This window comes from Solenopsis invicta, chromosome 6 (assembly GCF_016802725.1).
Source record: "Solenopsis invicta isolate M01_SB chromosome 6, UNIL_Sinv_3.0, whole genome shotgun sequence".
Taxonomy (NCBI): Eukaryota; Metazoa; Arthropoda; class Insecta; order Hymenoptera; family Formicidae; genus Solenopsis; species Solenopsis invicta.
In genome coordinates this window covers 6251808-6268861 of record NC_052669.1, presented here as the reverse complement: position 1 = coordinate 6268861, position 17054 = coordinate 6251808, and the positions used below count along the sequence as shown (strand labels likewise).

At 29.2% G+C, this 17054-nt stretch overlaps 4 protein-coding genes across 8 annotated transcripts in view; 3 read left to right on the top strand and 1 right to left on the bottom strand.

Annotated features, from left to right (window-relative positions):
• Positions 1-1089: 1089 nt before the first annotated feature.
• On the top strand, positions 1090-3960 carry LOC105201069 (bridging integrator 3). Of its 2 annotated transcripts, XM_011168928.3 has the most exons (5): positions 1090-1359; positions 1445-1552; positions 1911-2085; positions 2762-3275; positions 3441-3960. In XM_011168928.3, the coding sequence occupies exons 1-4, from the start codon at positions 1352-1354 to the stop codon at positions 3269-3271; spliced, it is 801 nt and encodes a 266-aa protein (XP_011167230.1). In that variant the 5' UTR covers positions 1090-1351; the 3' UTR covers positions 3272-3275; positions 3441-3960. The 2 variants fall into 2 exon arrangements, with proteins under 2 accessions (XP_011167230.1, XP_025991176.1); XM_026135391.2 differs by having other exon boundaries at positions 1091-1359; positions 2762-3960.
• On the bottom strand, positions 3372-8692 carry LOC105201077 (activating signal cointegrator 1 complex subunit 2). The gene is made up of 14 exons (XM_011168936.3): positions 8378-8692; positions 8222-8299; positions 7345-7505; positions 6587-6971; positions 6120-6337; positions 5729-5914; positions 5489-5644; positions 5310-5400; positions 5067-5240; positions 4794-4916; positions 4580-4716; positions 4289-4487; positions 4040-4202; positions 3372-3617 (listed from the first exon to the last, which is right to left on the bottom strand). Exons 1-14 carry the CDS (start codon positions 8390-8392, stop codon positions 3487-3489), a joined length of 2217 nt encoding a protein of 738 aa, XP_011167238.1. The 5' UTR covers positions 8393-8692; the 3' UTR covers positions 3372-3486.
• A 106-nt stretch (positions 8693-8798) lies between these two features.
• On the top strand, positions 8799-12700 carry LOC105201090 (GDP-fucose protein O-fucosyltransferase 2). The gene is made up of 8 exons (XM_011168968.3): positions 8799-9110; positions 10275-10411; positions 10503-10628; positions 10917-11184; positions 11245-11437; positions 11515-11692; positions 12200-12329; positions 12483-12700. Exons 1-8 carry the CDS (start codon positions 8968-8970, stop codon positions 12631-12633), a joined length of 1326 nt encoding a protein of 441 aa, XP_011167270.2. The 5' UTR covers positions 8799-8967; the 3' UTR covers positions 12634-12700.
• Positions 12701-13101: 401 nt separating this feature from the next.
• Positions 13102-17054, top strand: part of LOC105201047 (histone-lysine N-methyltransferase 2D) — a 35517-nt gene continuing 31564 nt past the window's right edge. For 3 of the 4 annotated variants that reach the window (XM_039451228.1, XM_039451227.1, XM_039451225.1), the window contains exon 1: positions 13133-13551. The gene's annotated coding sequence lies outside the window, so the exon portion shown is untranslated. Of the gene's footprint in view, positions 13552-17054 lie in introns of all 4 variants that reach the window. The other variant, XM_039451226.1, reaches the window with a different exon arrangement.

Here is a 17054-nt window from a genome sequence, read left to right as displayed (position 1 = left end):
GACGGATAATTTTGCTCCCTTTTTATAATGAGAAAGTTTATATTACTTTTATCATTTATGCAAATTTCATAAGTTTTTATAATTACAGTTAATTAAGAAATCAGTTTTGTAAAAAATTTTTACAAAAAGAAACTAGTTTCATAATTTAGTATGTTTTGAATTAATGAAGATAGACTATGGGAGTTAGCTTATCCCAAGTAACCATAAAATCATTACCATTGTTATCATAATGATATTTAATTACATGTAATGTTTTCAAATATATCGTATTTAAAGTTGTATACAACATTAATATAAATAAATTTTTACCGAAATTAATAAATAATGTTTTTAAAACATTTTAACAATTTATTTGAAAAGCATTATGTATTAAATGACTTTTTTTAATGTTTATTATTTTCAAACGTTTAAAAGTACAAAAATCAACATTTTAAAATACAAGTGATATGTGAGAGAAAAGTATAGGCATGTTTTGCTAACAATTGCTTTAGCTAAGTATTTTTTAAATAGAAGTATGTACATATAAATATATTAATATATTGTGTAATATAAATTTATAAAATTGATAAAAATGAAATAAAAATAAAAATAGTAAAAGTTACAGAACCACCAAAATATGATTTGAAGTAATAATAATATAATTATTGTTAAATTGAATTTTAATATATAGATATTAAAAAGACTTCTTTATGTATAAGAAAAATAAATTCGATTATATGATACAAAGTCAATTTAAATATAATTTTATAAGAGTGTCAATATATGTGGTTTAAACCTTTTTGATTTGAGAATTTTGAATAGTTCGAATCATAAAATTTAAACTCTGATTCAAATTTGAATCTAATCGTACCTTATTCGTCCGTATTCGAATAATCCACACATCTCTTTTACTTTGGCCGAAAACTTCAAAGGAAATTGAATAAATAAAAGCGTAAGTAAATTTGTTTTATAGTTGTAAATTGAAATGCTATTAAGATAAAAATATAGATAGGGTGTTACTACTTGCCAATTTTTTTAAATATATTTTATATTTCGCGCACTATTTCTAGTGCGTACGCTTGGCGCATGCTCACATTCCTTCATTTAAGTTCAACATGACAGGTTTCTTAACCTTTAAATCATGTCAACTTTAGTGCTTAATTTTTACTGTTGGAATCGGGCGACGATTTTTCTTTTTCAAACCTTTATTTTTAACTAGAAACACATCAAATGAATGTACTTGTATTCAAATTTAAGATGAAAGCTTAAAAATAAATATTTATCAGATACGGATAGATTGCAGATAAGTGCAACACCAAAATTGTCATCTGAATTGGTCTGAACTTTAGAATCGTCTATGTAGACATCGAATATGACGTGGTAAGTGAAGTGAACTAATCTCTAAAATGCTTTGAATATTATATAGTGTATTAGAATGCGAATTTACATAAGACATATGTTGTAGGAATCCTTTGAAGAAAAATTACTTGACTCAGAGACCAACTTCTGCGCCACCACTTTTGTCTTATGCAGAAGATAAGGAGTTAGACACTATTGTTCAAAAGCTCATCTAGTATGTACTCTTGATGGAAATTGTTAGCATCTATCTAGTGATTATATGTTACACTCTATGAGCTCTTTCTTTGTTACGATTTACAAGTACATAAACTCCTTTAATTATCTTTTTATAAATAATTAGATTTTTATGTCGCACTTGATATGGTTACTTTAAAAGACAAAATTTAACAATATTTTCTAGTAAAACATTTTCTTTTTAAATTTTTTTATACAAATTGGAACACTTTATAAATACTAAAAAAATTGACATTATTCGATCCATTTTTTAAAACATAAAATTATACAGAAAATTTGAAAAATTCTTAGAAAATTTTTCACTAGGTTTATGTATACACGTCTATTCTTTTTTTAAGTGTTGAAAGTGCGATAAGAAAATTGATTAAGGAAATGAAGAAATATATAGGAGCTTTGACAAATTTGGACAGAGCTGATCAACGATTAAGTACTAATCTGATCAACTGTGGATTGGCGCAAAATAACGATGAATGTAGAAGAATAGTAGAGGAATACTATTCTGTCGCTACACAAGTAAGTAAACTTAATTTCTACTCATAATTGTTTGAATTAATTTTTTATCACTTTATACAAAAATAACCGAGTAGTTCTCTCATATACTTTAATATCTTTAGAAAGTATTTGTAAGATTTTATATTTAAAAAGTTGTATATAAATGTTACAACCAATTACATTCTTTCTCTCTCTCTCTCTCTCTGATAAAATTATTTTTAGAATTATACAAATTATATCCATCTTCTAAGAATTTTTCATATATATGAATTCTGAAATATTCTAAGATTTCTCATCCTATAATTTTTTAAAAACACTCAATTTTTCCAGATTTTATAAAATTATACCAGAAATTATAGAATGAGAAATCTTAGAGAAATATTTATTATAATTATTTTAGAAATTAGATATATCTGTGAAGAATTTTTAAAAAGATATTTTTTTATAATTCCTAAAGTGTTCCCAATTAATATTAAAAAATCTTACAAATTTTCTAAAAAGTAAAATTATACAAAATTCTAAAGTTTATATATTTTGAAAAATTATACGAAAAATTCTGATAAAATTTTTCACCAGGATAGTACTAATATTTCAAAGAAAAATATGCAGGAGAGAAGGAGATAAGAATTGTATGTACTAAGAGTATGTGATTAACATTTTTTCTCGAGATAACTCGCTTTACATTTCGTTATTTTAGGTGGGAAAAAATGTTCAGGAAATCAGCAGCTTGTGCCATAAGACGTTTATAGAACCTCTGAAGAAGTTCAGAAATGAATTTATGACTATCTCTGCAGCGATAGCAAAGCGCGAGGAACTAGTAACCACGTGGAAAACTGTGTATAATCGTGTAAAAAAGTTACAAGAGAAGAAGGACAAGTCCGCGAATCATATCGCAAAGGTAGAGAGAGAGCGACGAGCGGAAGAGGTGGCCGCTAAAGAGCTGAAAACTATACATGCTCAGTTGCTCACAGAATTACCGATGTTTCTCGGAAAGAGATTGGAGTACATCAATCCGAGCATTCACGCTGTAATCATGATACAATTAAATTACTATGGTCATGCGACGCAGTTATACACGCAACTGATGCCTATTCAGTATTCTTCGGAATTCATGTCAAGCACAATAGTACCTGAGGAAGAACATCAGCGCGTTATAAACACCGAATTAAATAGATTGAGAGCGCTGACGATAGTAAAGGATCACTGAACAAGTACAACGTTTCTCTAAAAACTTCTGAAACAATGTGACATAGAACATGCATATTTATTCATTGAAATTTTCAGTTCGCAATAATTAAACTGACAAATAGAAATTTATAAGAACGTTTATTTCTGCAGGATAATTAAATAACTAAAGTGTTTAATTTTTTTGGCAGTATGTACAGCGTCGGATCTCTTGCATTTGCAAAAAAATGCGCCACTCTAAGATGGAACCATTCCTTGTCTTCTTTTTATCTGGGCACCCATACGTCGATAGCTATTGCGTCGTGTAGACTTGTACACAGTTTTCTTCTTATTAACCGAACCATTGTCTTGTTGCTTTTGACCTTTGCCTTAAAAAAAAACAAAAAAATACAGTCTAAAGAGTAAATGCTTAATAATGGAAGTTTTATTGAATCGCCAAAATATTATATCAGAGTTTTTCCATCTAGGATATGTAAACAAGCAGATTAAACAAGAGAAACGTGATCAAAGTTATTCTAAGTATTAGTTAAATTATATTCTACAATTTTAGTTTTAAATTATACAATTAGTATTATTTTACATATTCCAGAATGTAATAAATCATTAATATATAATATTTTATTGAACTGTGTAAATATAAGTGATTTACATTTCTAAGTTAAAACAGCGATTTTGTATATTTGCTAAATAAAAATAAGTCTTTTTATTTGATATCTGCTATTGTATGTTAACAGCTTCATGAAACTGTAACTGGTTTCAAAGAAATTTGTATGAGAAAATTGCAATTTACCATGCGCATTGTTGCCTTCCCTTGCGCATTGTTGTCTTCGCTGTTCGGCTTTAGCACGTAATTCCGCAGGATTTTGAACAAAATGTTTATTATTCTGTACAGGTTGCTCATCTTCGGTCTCATCCTCCGAACTAGTATTATTTTTGTCACGTGTATGAAATACCTAGGTTCCAAATTTGTGTTTTAGTGGTAAACAAAAATACAAAAATTATATAAAACTTTAAAGCTCAAGATAATATTTATACTAACCCTTGGAGTTCTGAAGGATTTTCCATCTATTTCTGTAGAATCATCCGTTACACTGCTACGAATGTTATGGCTATCATATGTGTCGTCATATTCGTCATCATATTCATCGACAAGGCTATACTTCTCATAAATATTCCACGATTTCTTAATATCAGATTTATCATTCAACAATTCATTTGCATTTCTGTACTTATCTTTCCTAAAAAAGGAGAATTGGTATTTAATTATAACAGGAAAAGAAAGAATTAATGGTAAAATGTAATATAAATTTTGTACAAATTGAATGATTACTTTTTCCCTATGTTTAATGCATTTGCAAAATCTTCTGTCACAACTTCAAGATCATCGTTGTGGGAAACTGTCGATTCTTGAAAATTATTGGCCAGATTTGCATCGGCCAGGAATTCCACAGGACCCGATGCTTCTTCCTAAAAGGATATATACTTTACATTAATCTTTGCTACTTTTGCTTATTATATAACATCAGAGTTATTTTATTACATACCATTAGATCTGGTGGTATATATGGTATTGTTGTATCAAATTTTTTCAATTTATTCGGTAAAGAATCTTCCAGAAGTGCATTTATCACAGATTCAACATTATAATTATAATGCTTTAAACATAGCTGAAAATTTTAGATTGCACAAATTTATAAAAATGCTACATATTTTTTTTCTTTATTTGGTGAATTCAGTACTAGTAGTGAGTACTTTGCTTTTAATTCATTATTTCGATTTTTAAATTAATAAATTTAATGTAAAACACAAAATCTTACCTGTATGAAACCTTCGCCATAGTCGGATAAAATTTCTTTCACTTCCTGAATGAGAGACATTATGTTTTCGGGCTCTTTTGAAACAAAGTTTGTCTTACTATTTATACCATTCACATCATTGGAATGTTTCTTTTGTTGGTTGCCTTGAATACCACTACATCCAGCGACAGCTATCTATAACACATAAGATAATATAAAATTTTTTAACAAACTTATACATATGTTTGCAAGATTGTTACTTACATTTGTATTATTGAGCGATGCATTAGACGTCTTAATATTTCCAATCGATGCATGCAAAGCTTGTAATATATAATCATGCTTTATTGTATCACTGATTATTTGAATATGTAAAGAAAATCCAGATTTTTAAAAATCTCTCTTGTATAATAATATAACAAGTCTGTTTGAAAAAAGGATACATTTCAGGACAAAGTTTGGTCATAATATCAAGATCAACATTAATTGGGTAAAACCTATGAAAATCCATAATAAATTCTTTTTCAGATATAGCAGTCATTAGTGAATTCAAATATTCGTCTATGCAAGTTCTTATCTCGTCTTCCGTTATCGTGTTCCTACAGATGTGATATCAGTAAGTAAATTAAATATTTAATCAGAATATGTCCATGTTTTTATCATAAAACAGTATTTATCCTTACATTTTTTCCTGAATCTTTAATATGGGTTCATAGGTAATAATTCGATAGAGGTTTAACATTTCTACTCTGGTTACATCTAGACGATGCTTCAATTCAATGTACTTTGGCATACTTTCCTCGCTATATGCCAACTTGTCTAGTTTTTTGTACATCTCAGGTATCGTATTTCCATATAATGAAACTATCCTAGCAAACAAAAACGATATAGTGACACAGATATAAAAAATATTTTGGGCAAAGTATGCACATGTATGAATAAAAAAATTTGGATTTAGTAAAAATCATTTAAATATTAAAAAAAATTGGTTTAGTCAAAGCATAAATGTATGTTACTAAAAATATTAATTTAAAACTGTAAATTAAATATTAGTAATAAAATATTTTTATTCACTTGTTTATGAAGTCATCTCTATGAAATGTGGCAGTTACTGGAGGATAGCTTTTCAATAACACAGTGAGAGTTGACGATACATCTAAAATATAGAGTATTAAATCTTCTAAATTGTATAGTGTCATCTCAGCGGAATTATCCTTTCTCTCTGAAAGTGCCACTGCCTCAGTTGCATTACTTAGACTATTTTCAAATCTCCGTTCAACATTTTGGAGAGCCTATAATAGGAATGACAAACTGATTAATTTAGTTAAACTAAAAATTATAGATCTGTAATTTCTTGACAATCTACAAATTTCTACTTTTATTTATACAGCGATTACATTTTTAAGAGAATTTAATTGAAGAATCAATCATATCTATTCATTCATATTTATGACTAAACTTTCTTATAAAATCAGTGATCAAAATATGATACAAAAAGTTAATGTTTCTTTTTTTATGATTATTAAACAGTTATACATCACCTTTATAAGGCACGGCACAGATTTCTGAAGGTCATCGTTGTACATTGGCTGTACATTAAATACATCCTGTACAATTTTCTCTACTATTTTGGCATTTTCCCTACCGTACAATTGACACAGATCAAATATAATCGGTATCGTAAATATATAATTGTCGTACAATAGGTTTCCGAGAAATGGACATTTCATGTACTCCGATGGACTCTGTTTGTTTGTGCAGAGACGCGCAAAAACGATAAGTATGTTGCGACGAAGATTCTCTAATGCCTCCAGCATTTTTGGTTCGTTGGGAAAATTTTCTAAAGCGTAAAAGGGTGGGGCCTCTTGTAAAAAGGATACCAAAGTATCCATAATCGAAGTATTGTACACAATATTGGACCAGAATCTAAATAAAAAGAGCCACTTGTAATAACTAAAGTAAAATACATGTCGTCGTTAACTCTTTTTCCACAATCTAGATTTTCTTTGGCATAAGCATAATATTATTCTCAAATTTACTGTGCAAATTTCAATTTTTAAATAAAGATTTTAATATTTGAGTTAAATTTTTCCAGATTTTTTGAAAGTCTAAAATAGAAAAATAACAATTTGGTAATATAATAGAAATAGAAATTGTAATTCTAAATATTTTCCGATTTTTTGAACAGTAAAAAAATTTGAACTGGACAGAAAATACAGATTGCAGATGGAAGGAGTAAAAATCTGATGGCAGATGCAGGATTAATGCAATATTGAAAGAATTAACTGCTTTATCATACTGATAAAATGGAAGATTCAGTAGCCAGTTTAAATCCTCGATTATGTAGTTCACAATCTCCAACCAATAATCCTTTGCACCCTCAATTTCTGATCCATCTTCATTGTATATCTCTGGCTCTTCGTAACGTAGGAAGTATCGTTTGTCTGCCCATTTCTCATTCTAAAATTCAATATTCAATGATATATAGGAATTTGAATAACAATCCTAATAGGACAACTTTATTAAATTATATGATAAGATCTTGCATAAAAGTTATGATTTCCAATCATGTAGGTATATTTATAAAAATAGATATAGTAATATTGACCTTTTATAAAATATTGATAACTGCTCATATAATTTTGAAATAATATTTCAGTAAAGCCATGATGGTATGTTGATTCATTTTAATGACATATTTGCAAAATTAAATTTAGAAGAAAATTAATAATTAAAAACAATTTTAGCTGTTTTATGTATAACATTTAGAAATATAATTCATATATGTTTACAGAAATGCATAATTAGTCCTAAATTATAATGTAGAAATATTGTAGCATAAAATATTAGATTCAACATGATAAAATTTTAAATGAACAATCAATTTTTGAAATAATCATAAAATAGGTATTTATACTTTAAACTTTGACTTGTCTAGTTTTTGACAAATATCTAGAAATTTTATTTCAATAAAACTCCTGCATTAAGACATATCATCTTAGTGCAATATTGCAAAATTTTCATCAATCGTGAGACCATATTATGCAATATTTGCACAATGTGCCTATTGGGAAAGCTAACATCTGGCTCATATATGTACAATCGTTGAAAGATATCCATTCAAGATGACACATAAACTTTAAGAGCTACAATGTACAATTCAAAGATTAACATACCAGTGCATTTATTACGACAATCACCCCGTCATTCTTAATATTCAATTGCAGTTCCTCCAGAGGCACGCAATTCGGATTCTGTTTAACAGAAAAAGGTTTACAAATTACGCGTTTTCTTGCTATCTGCTAAAAATTACAAGTACCGAAATCAATTACCTCGTAAAGGCTCATGATTTTATGGATTGCATTGTCTGTCGCAAGAACAACTTTGTTGACGATCGTCAGTTCGATGAAACAATGGGAAATCGGTTGGCGACAGAGAGAATAGAGAGATCTCGAGAGGCACGATGACGTGATGAAGTCGGATAACAGGCGAGCCGAGAGCGAGGCGTTTATACCGAATCGTCGAGTAGCATGCGCTCAAAGAATCCACGACGGCACACAAAAGCCGGGTAATCCCGGTGAATCTCTACGTGACACCTAGAAGTTGCAGAAACATTTATCGATGTTTCTCGATATCGTCGATCACATTCGAGGTCTACTGCACGGCTGCACTATATGTGCTTTCTACACTCGGAACGAGATAGAGAACATAATCGGACATTAGAGAGAAGGAGAGAAGAGAGATGAATAAGTACAATAGAGTGCAAGAGTTCAGTTAACTTAACCTATTTTTTCCGTGCTCGATATAAGAAATTTGCTTTTTTATCGCCGCCCTGAGGTGCGTTTTCCTTCTCTTTCCAAATTTCCAACATACGAAGCTGTTGTAAAAGACACCTGAGACCTGAGACTTGAGAGAGTGAAAGATGTTTACCTTGAAAATTTTATGTATGGTTATCTTGATAGCGCGCTTTGGGAACGGCATCGAGTCTGAATTTTGCGAGGCGCCGGATGAGTGCACCGAGGATTCGAAGAGATGTTTCACTCAAAATCACTTCGCAGGGAAACGGTCAGGAATTATTGAGATTGCATGTTGAAGAAAGTTAAAATTTACGAATTTGTCTTGTCAGGTTAACCTTTTATAATCGAATTTTTTGTTTGTTAAAAAAATTTTAGAAACATTAATGAAGTTTCATTGCCTGTACTTTTATCTCTAATTTATATATTTTAATATATAAATCTTAATATAACTTGAAAGTTATATACAAATATACTGGGTTGGGTAAGGTAATTTAACTAAATTAAATTAAAAAGTTAATGGCTTACAAAATTAATTTTATTAAAAATTACATGAACAAAAAATTACCTTGTTAAAAGTTATGTTACGATTAAGTTAACTTAAGTTAAAATTTAATTTTAAAAAGTTTTATTTATATTAAAAATTTGTAAGTTTTAAAATTATTCAAAATGATTAAAATATAGATCAGTAAACAAATTTTAATATTTTGTTATTTAAGTGTATGTGGAATAACAAAGAAATAGTGTTTTTTATGTGAAAATATATTTTTTCTTTTATATAGAAAAATTTTTAACTTGAGGAAAAAATTAATAAATTTAAGTTTGTATTATTTAAAAAATAATAACTAAAGTTAAAAATTAAATTATTTAAAATGAATTAGGTTTAGTTAAAAGTTAATAACTTTTTAACATTATTATATAACTTTAACTTTTTAACTAGTTACTAGCCAACCCTATTAATATATCTATATTTTTTTAAATCTTAAGACATCTATCTTAATTCTCATCTACATTTACTTATGTCAATAAAATTTGTCATTCCATTGGACTTTGACTTAAATGATATTTTATTTTTTTACAAATATTTTATTAAACAACTCTGGTATTTGATGATTTTGTCAATGTAAGATTTCTATGAAAATTTTTTTATTTCTTAGAGCTTTTTATCATATTGATTTAAACAATGTGATTATATAGTAATTTGATTATATAGTAAATTTGAACAGAACAGAGTTAAAAATATAAAATTTATAAATATGTAACTTTCTCATTGAGACTTATAAAATATAGATGGGAATACAACTTTATGTCACACAGTATTATAGAGGGTTGAAAAAAGCTTTTGGTTTATTTTTACATTTTTCCCATTTCCACATTATATTTATACTTTTTGTTTTATTTCTGAGCAAAAACTTACTATACAGTTTTTTTACAGTTACATCCTTTATGATGTAAATCCTGGTGAAGGCTTTAATCTCAGAAGGGATGTGTACATTCGCGTCGCCATTTTTCTCAAAAGACTAATTGAGAGAGATAGGGAATTCCAATGGCAATTGGTTTTACCACCATGGGGTAATACATAAAGATGTATTGGAGATATATTTCGCAGAATTTATAATTTTTAGACAATCAATGTATGCATCTCTTGATTCCTCTGTTCTAGGTAATCTGTATCACTGGCGAAGTAGAAACGTGAAATCTCAAGAGCGTCTACCCTGGGGCACTTTCTTTGACATTACAAGTCTGCAACGATACATACCAGTTATTGAAATGTACAAATTTATGGAAGGTACATTTCTTTATGTTTCTTAATTGTAGAACTATTGAAGAACTATTGAGACTATTTTCTAAAGTTTATACTTTGTTTCAATAATTTGGGAGATATAGTCTAATCAATTTATGTTTATAAAATGTTTTTTTTTTATTTTTAATACAGATTCTCTAGTATTAAAAATAATTTTCTATTAGATTTAAATTTATTTAATACATATATTGACATATAATATCTCTTCTTTTATTGGTATTACAAGGATTTGATATAACTGATTTATTTGACTGTATAACAGTTTGATTTTAGAATACTCGTGCGGGGGCAGAGAGGTGCAACTCGATCGTCTGTACATTCTGCAAAACGATGAAGAAATGTTTAAGACTGGTAAATTCGAGGATAAAAATGAGCTGGTGGACTGTGACCGTGATTCTGTGCGGTATCACAAATTGGAGCAGCATTTGTATACAGGTCCATTCTGGGGCTATTCTAACGTCACGGCTCGGGATGTGAGATGTCTCAAGTTTCACGGCATGGCACGTGATCTTTCTCAAAATCTCATGCCAACACGATACAGGTAAAATACTCGGGACATTTCTACCTTTTTTAAAGTATCTTACTAGTGTTTTTTGCACAGATCTGTAATGTTTGATCGCATGGAGATTGCTTTACACGATGAATACGGATCTAAAGAGTACTGGAGAGCTAGACGCAGCATGCGTTATAATTCTGAGCTGTACGATGTTGCGGAAAATTATAAAAAAACCTTCCTGAATTCCACAGACGAGAATGATAATACGAAACGACCAATGGATTGGACTAAGGAAAAGGTTAATTGTTATAATATTAATTGTTATTTTTTAATATTATAATAATAAATTCATAGCTGGTTTTTTTTCAATGTTAGAAACGGCGAAATGCAAGAGGCGGACCGTATCTAGCCGTTCATCTTAGAAGACGCGATTTTATCAGAGCTCACAAAGAGTCAGTACCAACGATAATGGATACTGCCTTACAATTACAAAAGAAAATGGATAAACTTGGACTGACTATATTATTTGTTGCGACAGACGCAGAACAATACGGTATATACATCTTGTAATGTATGGTAAATCTGAGAATTCTACAAATTCTAAAACCAATAGAAAACATTTTGCAGATTTTTACATACGAAATCAATTTTTGTCTTTTTAATGTTTAATGAAACATTTATAATTTTCTGTAACTAATTGCAAATAAAGTAAATTGATAAGATGGAAAAGAAAATAATCAGTTAAAATTAATAAAAATAGACTTTCGTAAAGAGAAAGAAAATTAAAAATATTCAAATTAAAATTATTTTTTTATTAGGTCTAAATGAATTTTACTTTATAACAGAATTTTAATTTAAAGTTAATTTTTATTTATTAAAATCAATGTTAAAAGTTGTTATGAATAATAATTTCTTTTCATAATTTTATAAATGAAGGATGTTATATGGTACATATTGAATATGTATAAATTATGATTGAAAAGCTAGCCTCTGTATCTTTTATACATGTATTGATATATAATATTAAGAAAATTTAAATAACTTGAATAATAATTTTCAGAATTTGAAGAACTCAAGTCGTATCTACCTCAATACAAAGTCATGAAGTATGTGCCATCTGAATATGTGATAAATAAATTTAAAGATGGCGGGGTTGCCATTATTGATCAAATAATCTGTTCATATGCTAGGTAAGAATATCAATATAATGTTTTCATTATAAATAGGACATTGAATGCAGACTATTTTTTTCAATAAATTATCTGTTATAAAATAAATGCTTGCATGTAATATGGCTTATATTAATGCAAGAATCATAGTTGATCCTTTCTGTTTCTTTTTAGATATTTTATAGGAACACATGAATCAACGTTTACTTTCAGAATACAAGAAGATAGAGAGATTATCGGTTTTCCATTGGAAACTACATTCAATAAATTATGTAAGACTAATGAGGATTGCGTAGTAGATGGATTCTGGTCGATTGTTTGGTGATGTTCTGCTTTAATAAGTGAGTAACTTTTAATTTTTAAATATAATAAAAATAACTGCAATTTGTGAATTTTTTCATAATTATTACTCATTCCTTTCCTTATACAGTTCTTAAAATATAATTTCAATTTTATTTTACAAACTGAAATAATTACAAATTGATATACATAAAGTGAGATATTTTTCTTTACAAATTTTTGTTATCTTGAGAAAAGAATTCAAATATGTTTCAAATATATCGTATCATATATTATTTAAATCCACATTTGTAAATGTTTTGTGTGTATTTGCGCATATAAACGTGGCATACATTACGATATTGCAATGTTCTAATAAATTCTATATTTCAAACTATTGCAAATTCATCATAATAAAATTGATTTTTATGTTACACTTCTCAACAATTAGATGTCGCTTTTCGATAAATCGTGAATTGCGCCGCGAGAGATCGTGTATCACGTGATCACGTTTAAATCATTCCATGTTTCTCTTAATTGTTAACCGTTAAAAATGAACCCTGATCGAAAGATTGCTTCTCATATAAATGTCGATCATTCGCGATAACGCATCGAATGTTTCGCGCGATCGCTGATTACACATCGATATCGTCTTTTCATCATTGACGATTCGCCTTTGTGTGCTCAAGAAGTTAATTGAAACTGTCTCCCCTTGAGCTTCAAAGTACTCCTTCGTCGAAACGCAGCGGGAGCTTGACGTGCATGCAATTCTCACCAGGTATGTATGAATAACAAATTAAAGATTATGATATCGATTAACACAACTTTTATTACAAATTAGAATCCAAGTCCGCATGCTAATACCATTAATCAATGTGTGTGTATTATAATCGTAGATTTATAACCTCGCATTCGCGCCGAAGGAATGAAGATAGCATTAATAAAAGAGGATAACGAGTAAGAGGTATTTTTCTTATTCTTATTGATTTCCCTTGTTCTAAGGAATTGATTTTTCTTATCTAATTGATGAGAAAAAAATGAAAAAAGCGATCGTTCTCTTGCAATCATCTTTTTTTTAAACAGTAACATGTTGTCAATTTTATTAAAGCGTGTCTCAGAAATGTACCAAGATGGCATGTTTTCCATTTGAAACCACTCTTTTATTCTGCTATAATATTTATCTACTGTGAAAACTACTAGAAACTGATGGTTTTTTAATTTTTCCAGGTATCAGACAAAACTCAGTTTTTGCTAAATGTGCAGTTTTATTGGATTTGTCCGATGAGTCAGTTTGCTCTTTTATTTTGGATTACAATAGATCTTTTTCTTTTTTTATTTATCCTTATGTTTGGGCAGTACACGCACTGACAATGTTTGGTTTTTATGAAAAGTAATTTCTTATTATATAAAATTACATATAAGGAAATATGAGCAATACTTTTTTGCAGTTGAGATAAATTAATAATTTTGTTTCCTTTCAAAATATTAACACAAAAACAAAAATGTGTATTGTTTAGAAAATTTTAAATTATTAATTAGAAGATATGTTTTAGTCTCTTTATCATTTGAAAGATTAACATAGTTATAGAATGATCGTTTTAAAGAATCATGATAAAATATATCAATATTTTCAACATTGGAAACTTCTTTTTTTTAAATTAATTGTTGCAATAAATTTAATATATCAATAATCGTTGCACTGCGCTTCTCGACGACTTCGAGAATCGCCGCTTCGCTCTTTGATAGATCTTGCAATCAGTCGCTATTCGCCGCGAGGGATCATGAAGTCACGTTCAAATCACTTTGTGTTCTTCATGATTGTTACTGTCTAAAAATTTATTCTGACCGAAACATTGTCACGAGTGTCTTTCACAAAATGTTGATTGTTTGCGGTTCGTTGATCGCATGTTGCTTCAAGGAGGCTATAGAATCAGATTGCTCAAAAATCGTACTTGTTTTTAACAATTTCTTTGCAACAAACTGAACAGATGGGAGCTCTCATCAGGAATTTGTACATAAGGAACTCTTTAATGGAATCTAATGTCACATTTTTTATTTTGATTTAACGTTAATTTAAAAAGTTATTCCAAATATAAATTTTTGTTTTGAAGATATATTACGGTTCTTCCATCATTTGAATGATTAGTACAGTTACAGAAAGAGAGATTAAAAAGAGTTGTGATAAAAGAATGGCGCGAAGAGGGCAGAGGAAAAGAAGCTATATTGCGGTTTCAATTTTACGTTTTTCACATTGCGTTAACAATTTTACGCTCACTAGATGGTTTGAGTAGACCTTGAAGCGAAACGCGAACATAATCTCTGCTTAATGCATCATCAGCATGTCATCAGGGCCATATTGCGATTACAACTTTTTCTATTCTGCTGAAAATTGCCGTGCCATTCGAGTTTATGCAATAACGCGGATATTAATTGCGGAGTGCAGTCATAGGTCCAATAACAGAAAATAATGCGATTGAATTACTTTATTACGCTTTCTCGGAAGATCTGCAACTACGAATACATTACTCGTTTGATTGCGGGCGTTTTATATGAATACACTGATTAGCAGCGAAGCTTTTACTCAAGATATTATAGTCTTGAGATGACTTTTCTGATTAGCTAATTTAGAGTATAAATGAATTATTATTTTAGTTTTATGAATCTAGGGACGTAGATAATGACAAATAATTATGTTCTTTTATATAATTTTATTAGCAAAGTGTTTATTTGCATCAAGAATTCCTGATCAGGCTTTAAAATATATTAAATATATCTTTGATAGTTACAGAGGAAGCTGTAAGACTTCTAACGTTGCTTACCTTATCAGTATTTAAATAATTATTATAAATAATTTTCATACATTTTTAATTATATTTAGTTATCACATAAGTAAATATCATACATTTATTATAATTAATTTTAGAAACTAAGAATTATTTACTTAACTGAAGTTGATTACTTGTCTAATAGTTGAAACATATGTTTCTGAATTTCAGCTAAACTCTCTTTCGTAATGTTGAATTATAATTCGATTTTCAATTATCAATGGTATCTTTTTTCAATTTTGCGCTATGAAAGAGATCTTGTTATACAAGAAATCGCATAATTCTTGTCTCATTAAGATCACTTCCGCTCCCTTTCATTCGAGTGAAACGCTTTTTAACGAGGGTTCATACGCGTATGTACGAAGAGAAAAGTCTCTTTTTCCCATACATGATACTTGTACATTCACATAATACTTTTCATGTGGCGACACGGCAGATGTCTCGCTCGTGATAAACTTACGAAGATTATGTCGTTTTACGTAATCCGGCGGTCTTAATATCTTAATTGACATCCTATGATTGAAAAGCGTTATAGCACCATTATTTCACAATATTAAATTCATCGCTAATCGAAAAGTCATCTGGCAACGCCAGAGCTTTGCGTAATCGGTTTATTTATTTCTTTAAAGAGCAAATCTTGTACAATATATAAGGGAATTCTCTCTTTGATCTCGTAATATACTTTAGCACGTGTCCCTTTTACCACTAATATGATAAAATGCCGGGCAATTTACGAAAATTTCGTCATCTTCGTTTCATCTACGCGAGAATTAGGGGCAGATAATTCCACGGAAGTTAGCGTGCTTCGAAGAAAGTAATAGCCACGTGCGAAGAAAGAAAGTGTGCACACATACATATATATATATATATATATATATATATATATATATATATGTATATATGTATATATGTATATTGCGCAGAACTTATTTCTCGAGAAAATTGAGAATATCTAATAATTACAATAGTCTGCGGTTGCACGTATGAAAAGAAAAATGAAAAATGGTTTGGGGGTGACGTAAAAAAAGCGAACGATAAGCAGCGTGGAATGGAGAGTGCGTTAGCACGAGTCTGAATATAAGCTTTATGATATAATGAAAATAACATTCTCATTATTTATAATGGAAATAACACATGCACATTGCGTTATATGCATATGCACTGGCGTCTACAAAAACGCTTGATAAAGTACGAGGTCAAGTAATAGACGGGCCTGAGATCTCAATCAGATAACGATCTTGCGAAAATTCTTGTCCCTGTTTAATTATTTATACTTCCAGATTTCATAATACGATTTGTAAACTACACGCGACTTACTTAGCACGCGATACTTAGAATGCAAATAATAGAAGATTATAGACATTACCACGACAGCTTTTTACACTAAATACTACATTGACATAATTATATAAATGATATTACGCTATTATATTTATTTTTAAAAATGAATAACTACAGGTATTAAAATGTATATGTATTTCATCTATAAAATATGGCAGCCGTGTGCCGTGTAAATATTTTGCCCTCTTCGCGACTGCTGTTGTGGGAAATATAAGCGCGTACTTCCAAAGTTCGTGAAAAAAAAAATGATGTTTGAGCATTGCGTCGAAATCTCAACGTTCTTGCTAAAACACGAAATTAA

Bases quoted from the DNA above. Each gene is read 5' to 3' on its own strand.
- LOC105201069 (XM_011168928.3), top strand. The intron at 1,553-1,910 runs GTATGTACTCTT...TCTTTTTTTAAG, and splicing joins ATTGTTCAAAAGCTCATCTA to TGTTGAAAGTGCGATAAGAA. The intron at 2,086-2,761 runs GTAAGTAAACTT...TCGTTATTTTAG, and splicing joins ACTATTCTGTCGCTACACAA to GTGGGAAAAAATGTTCAGGA.
- LOC105201077 (XM_011168936.3), bottom strand. The intron at 7,506-8,221 runs GTATGTTAATCT...ATTGAATTTTAG, and splicing joins TTGTCGTAATAAATGCACTG to AATGAGAAATGGGCAGACAA. The intron at 5,241-5,309 runs GTAAGTAACAAT...TATGTGTTATAG, and splicing joins CATCGCTCAATAATACAAAT to ATAGCTGTCGCTGGATGTAG.
- LOC105201090 (XM_011168968.3), top strand. From the start codon at position 8,968: ATGTTTACCTTGAAAATTTTATGTATGGTTATCTTGATAGCGCGCTTT. The intron at 10,629-10,916 runs GTACATTTCTTT...GTTTGATTTTAG, and splicing joins AATGTACAAATTTATGGAAG to AATACTCGTGCGGGGGCAGA. The intron at 11,438-11,514 runs GTTAATTGTTAT...TTTCAATGTTAG, and splicing joins TGGATTGGACTAAGGAAAAG to AAACGGCGAAATGCAAGAGG.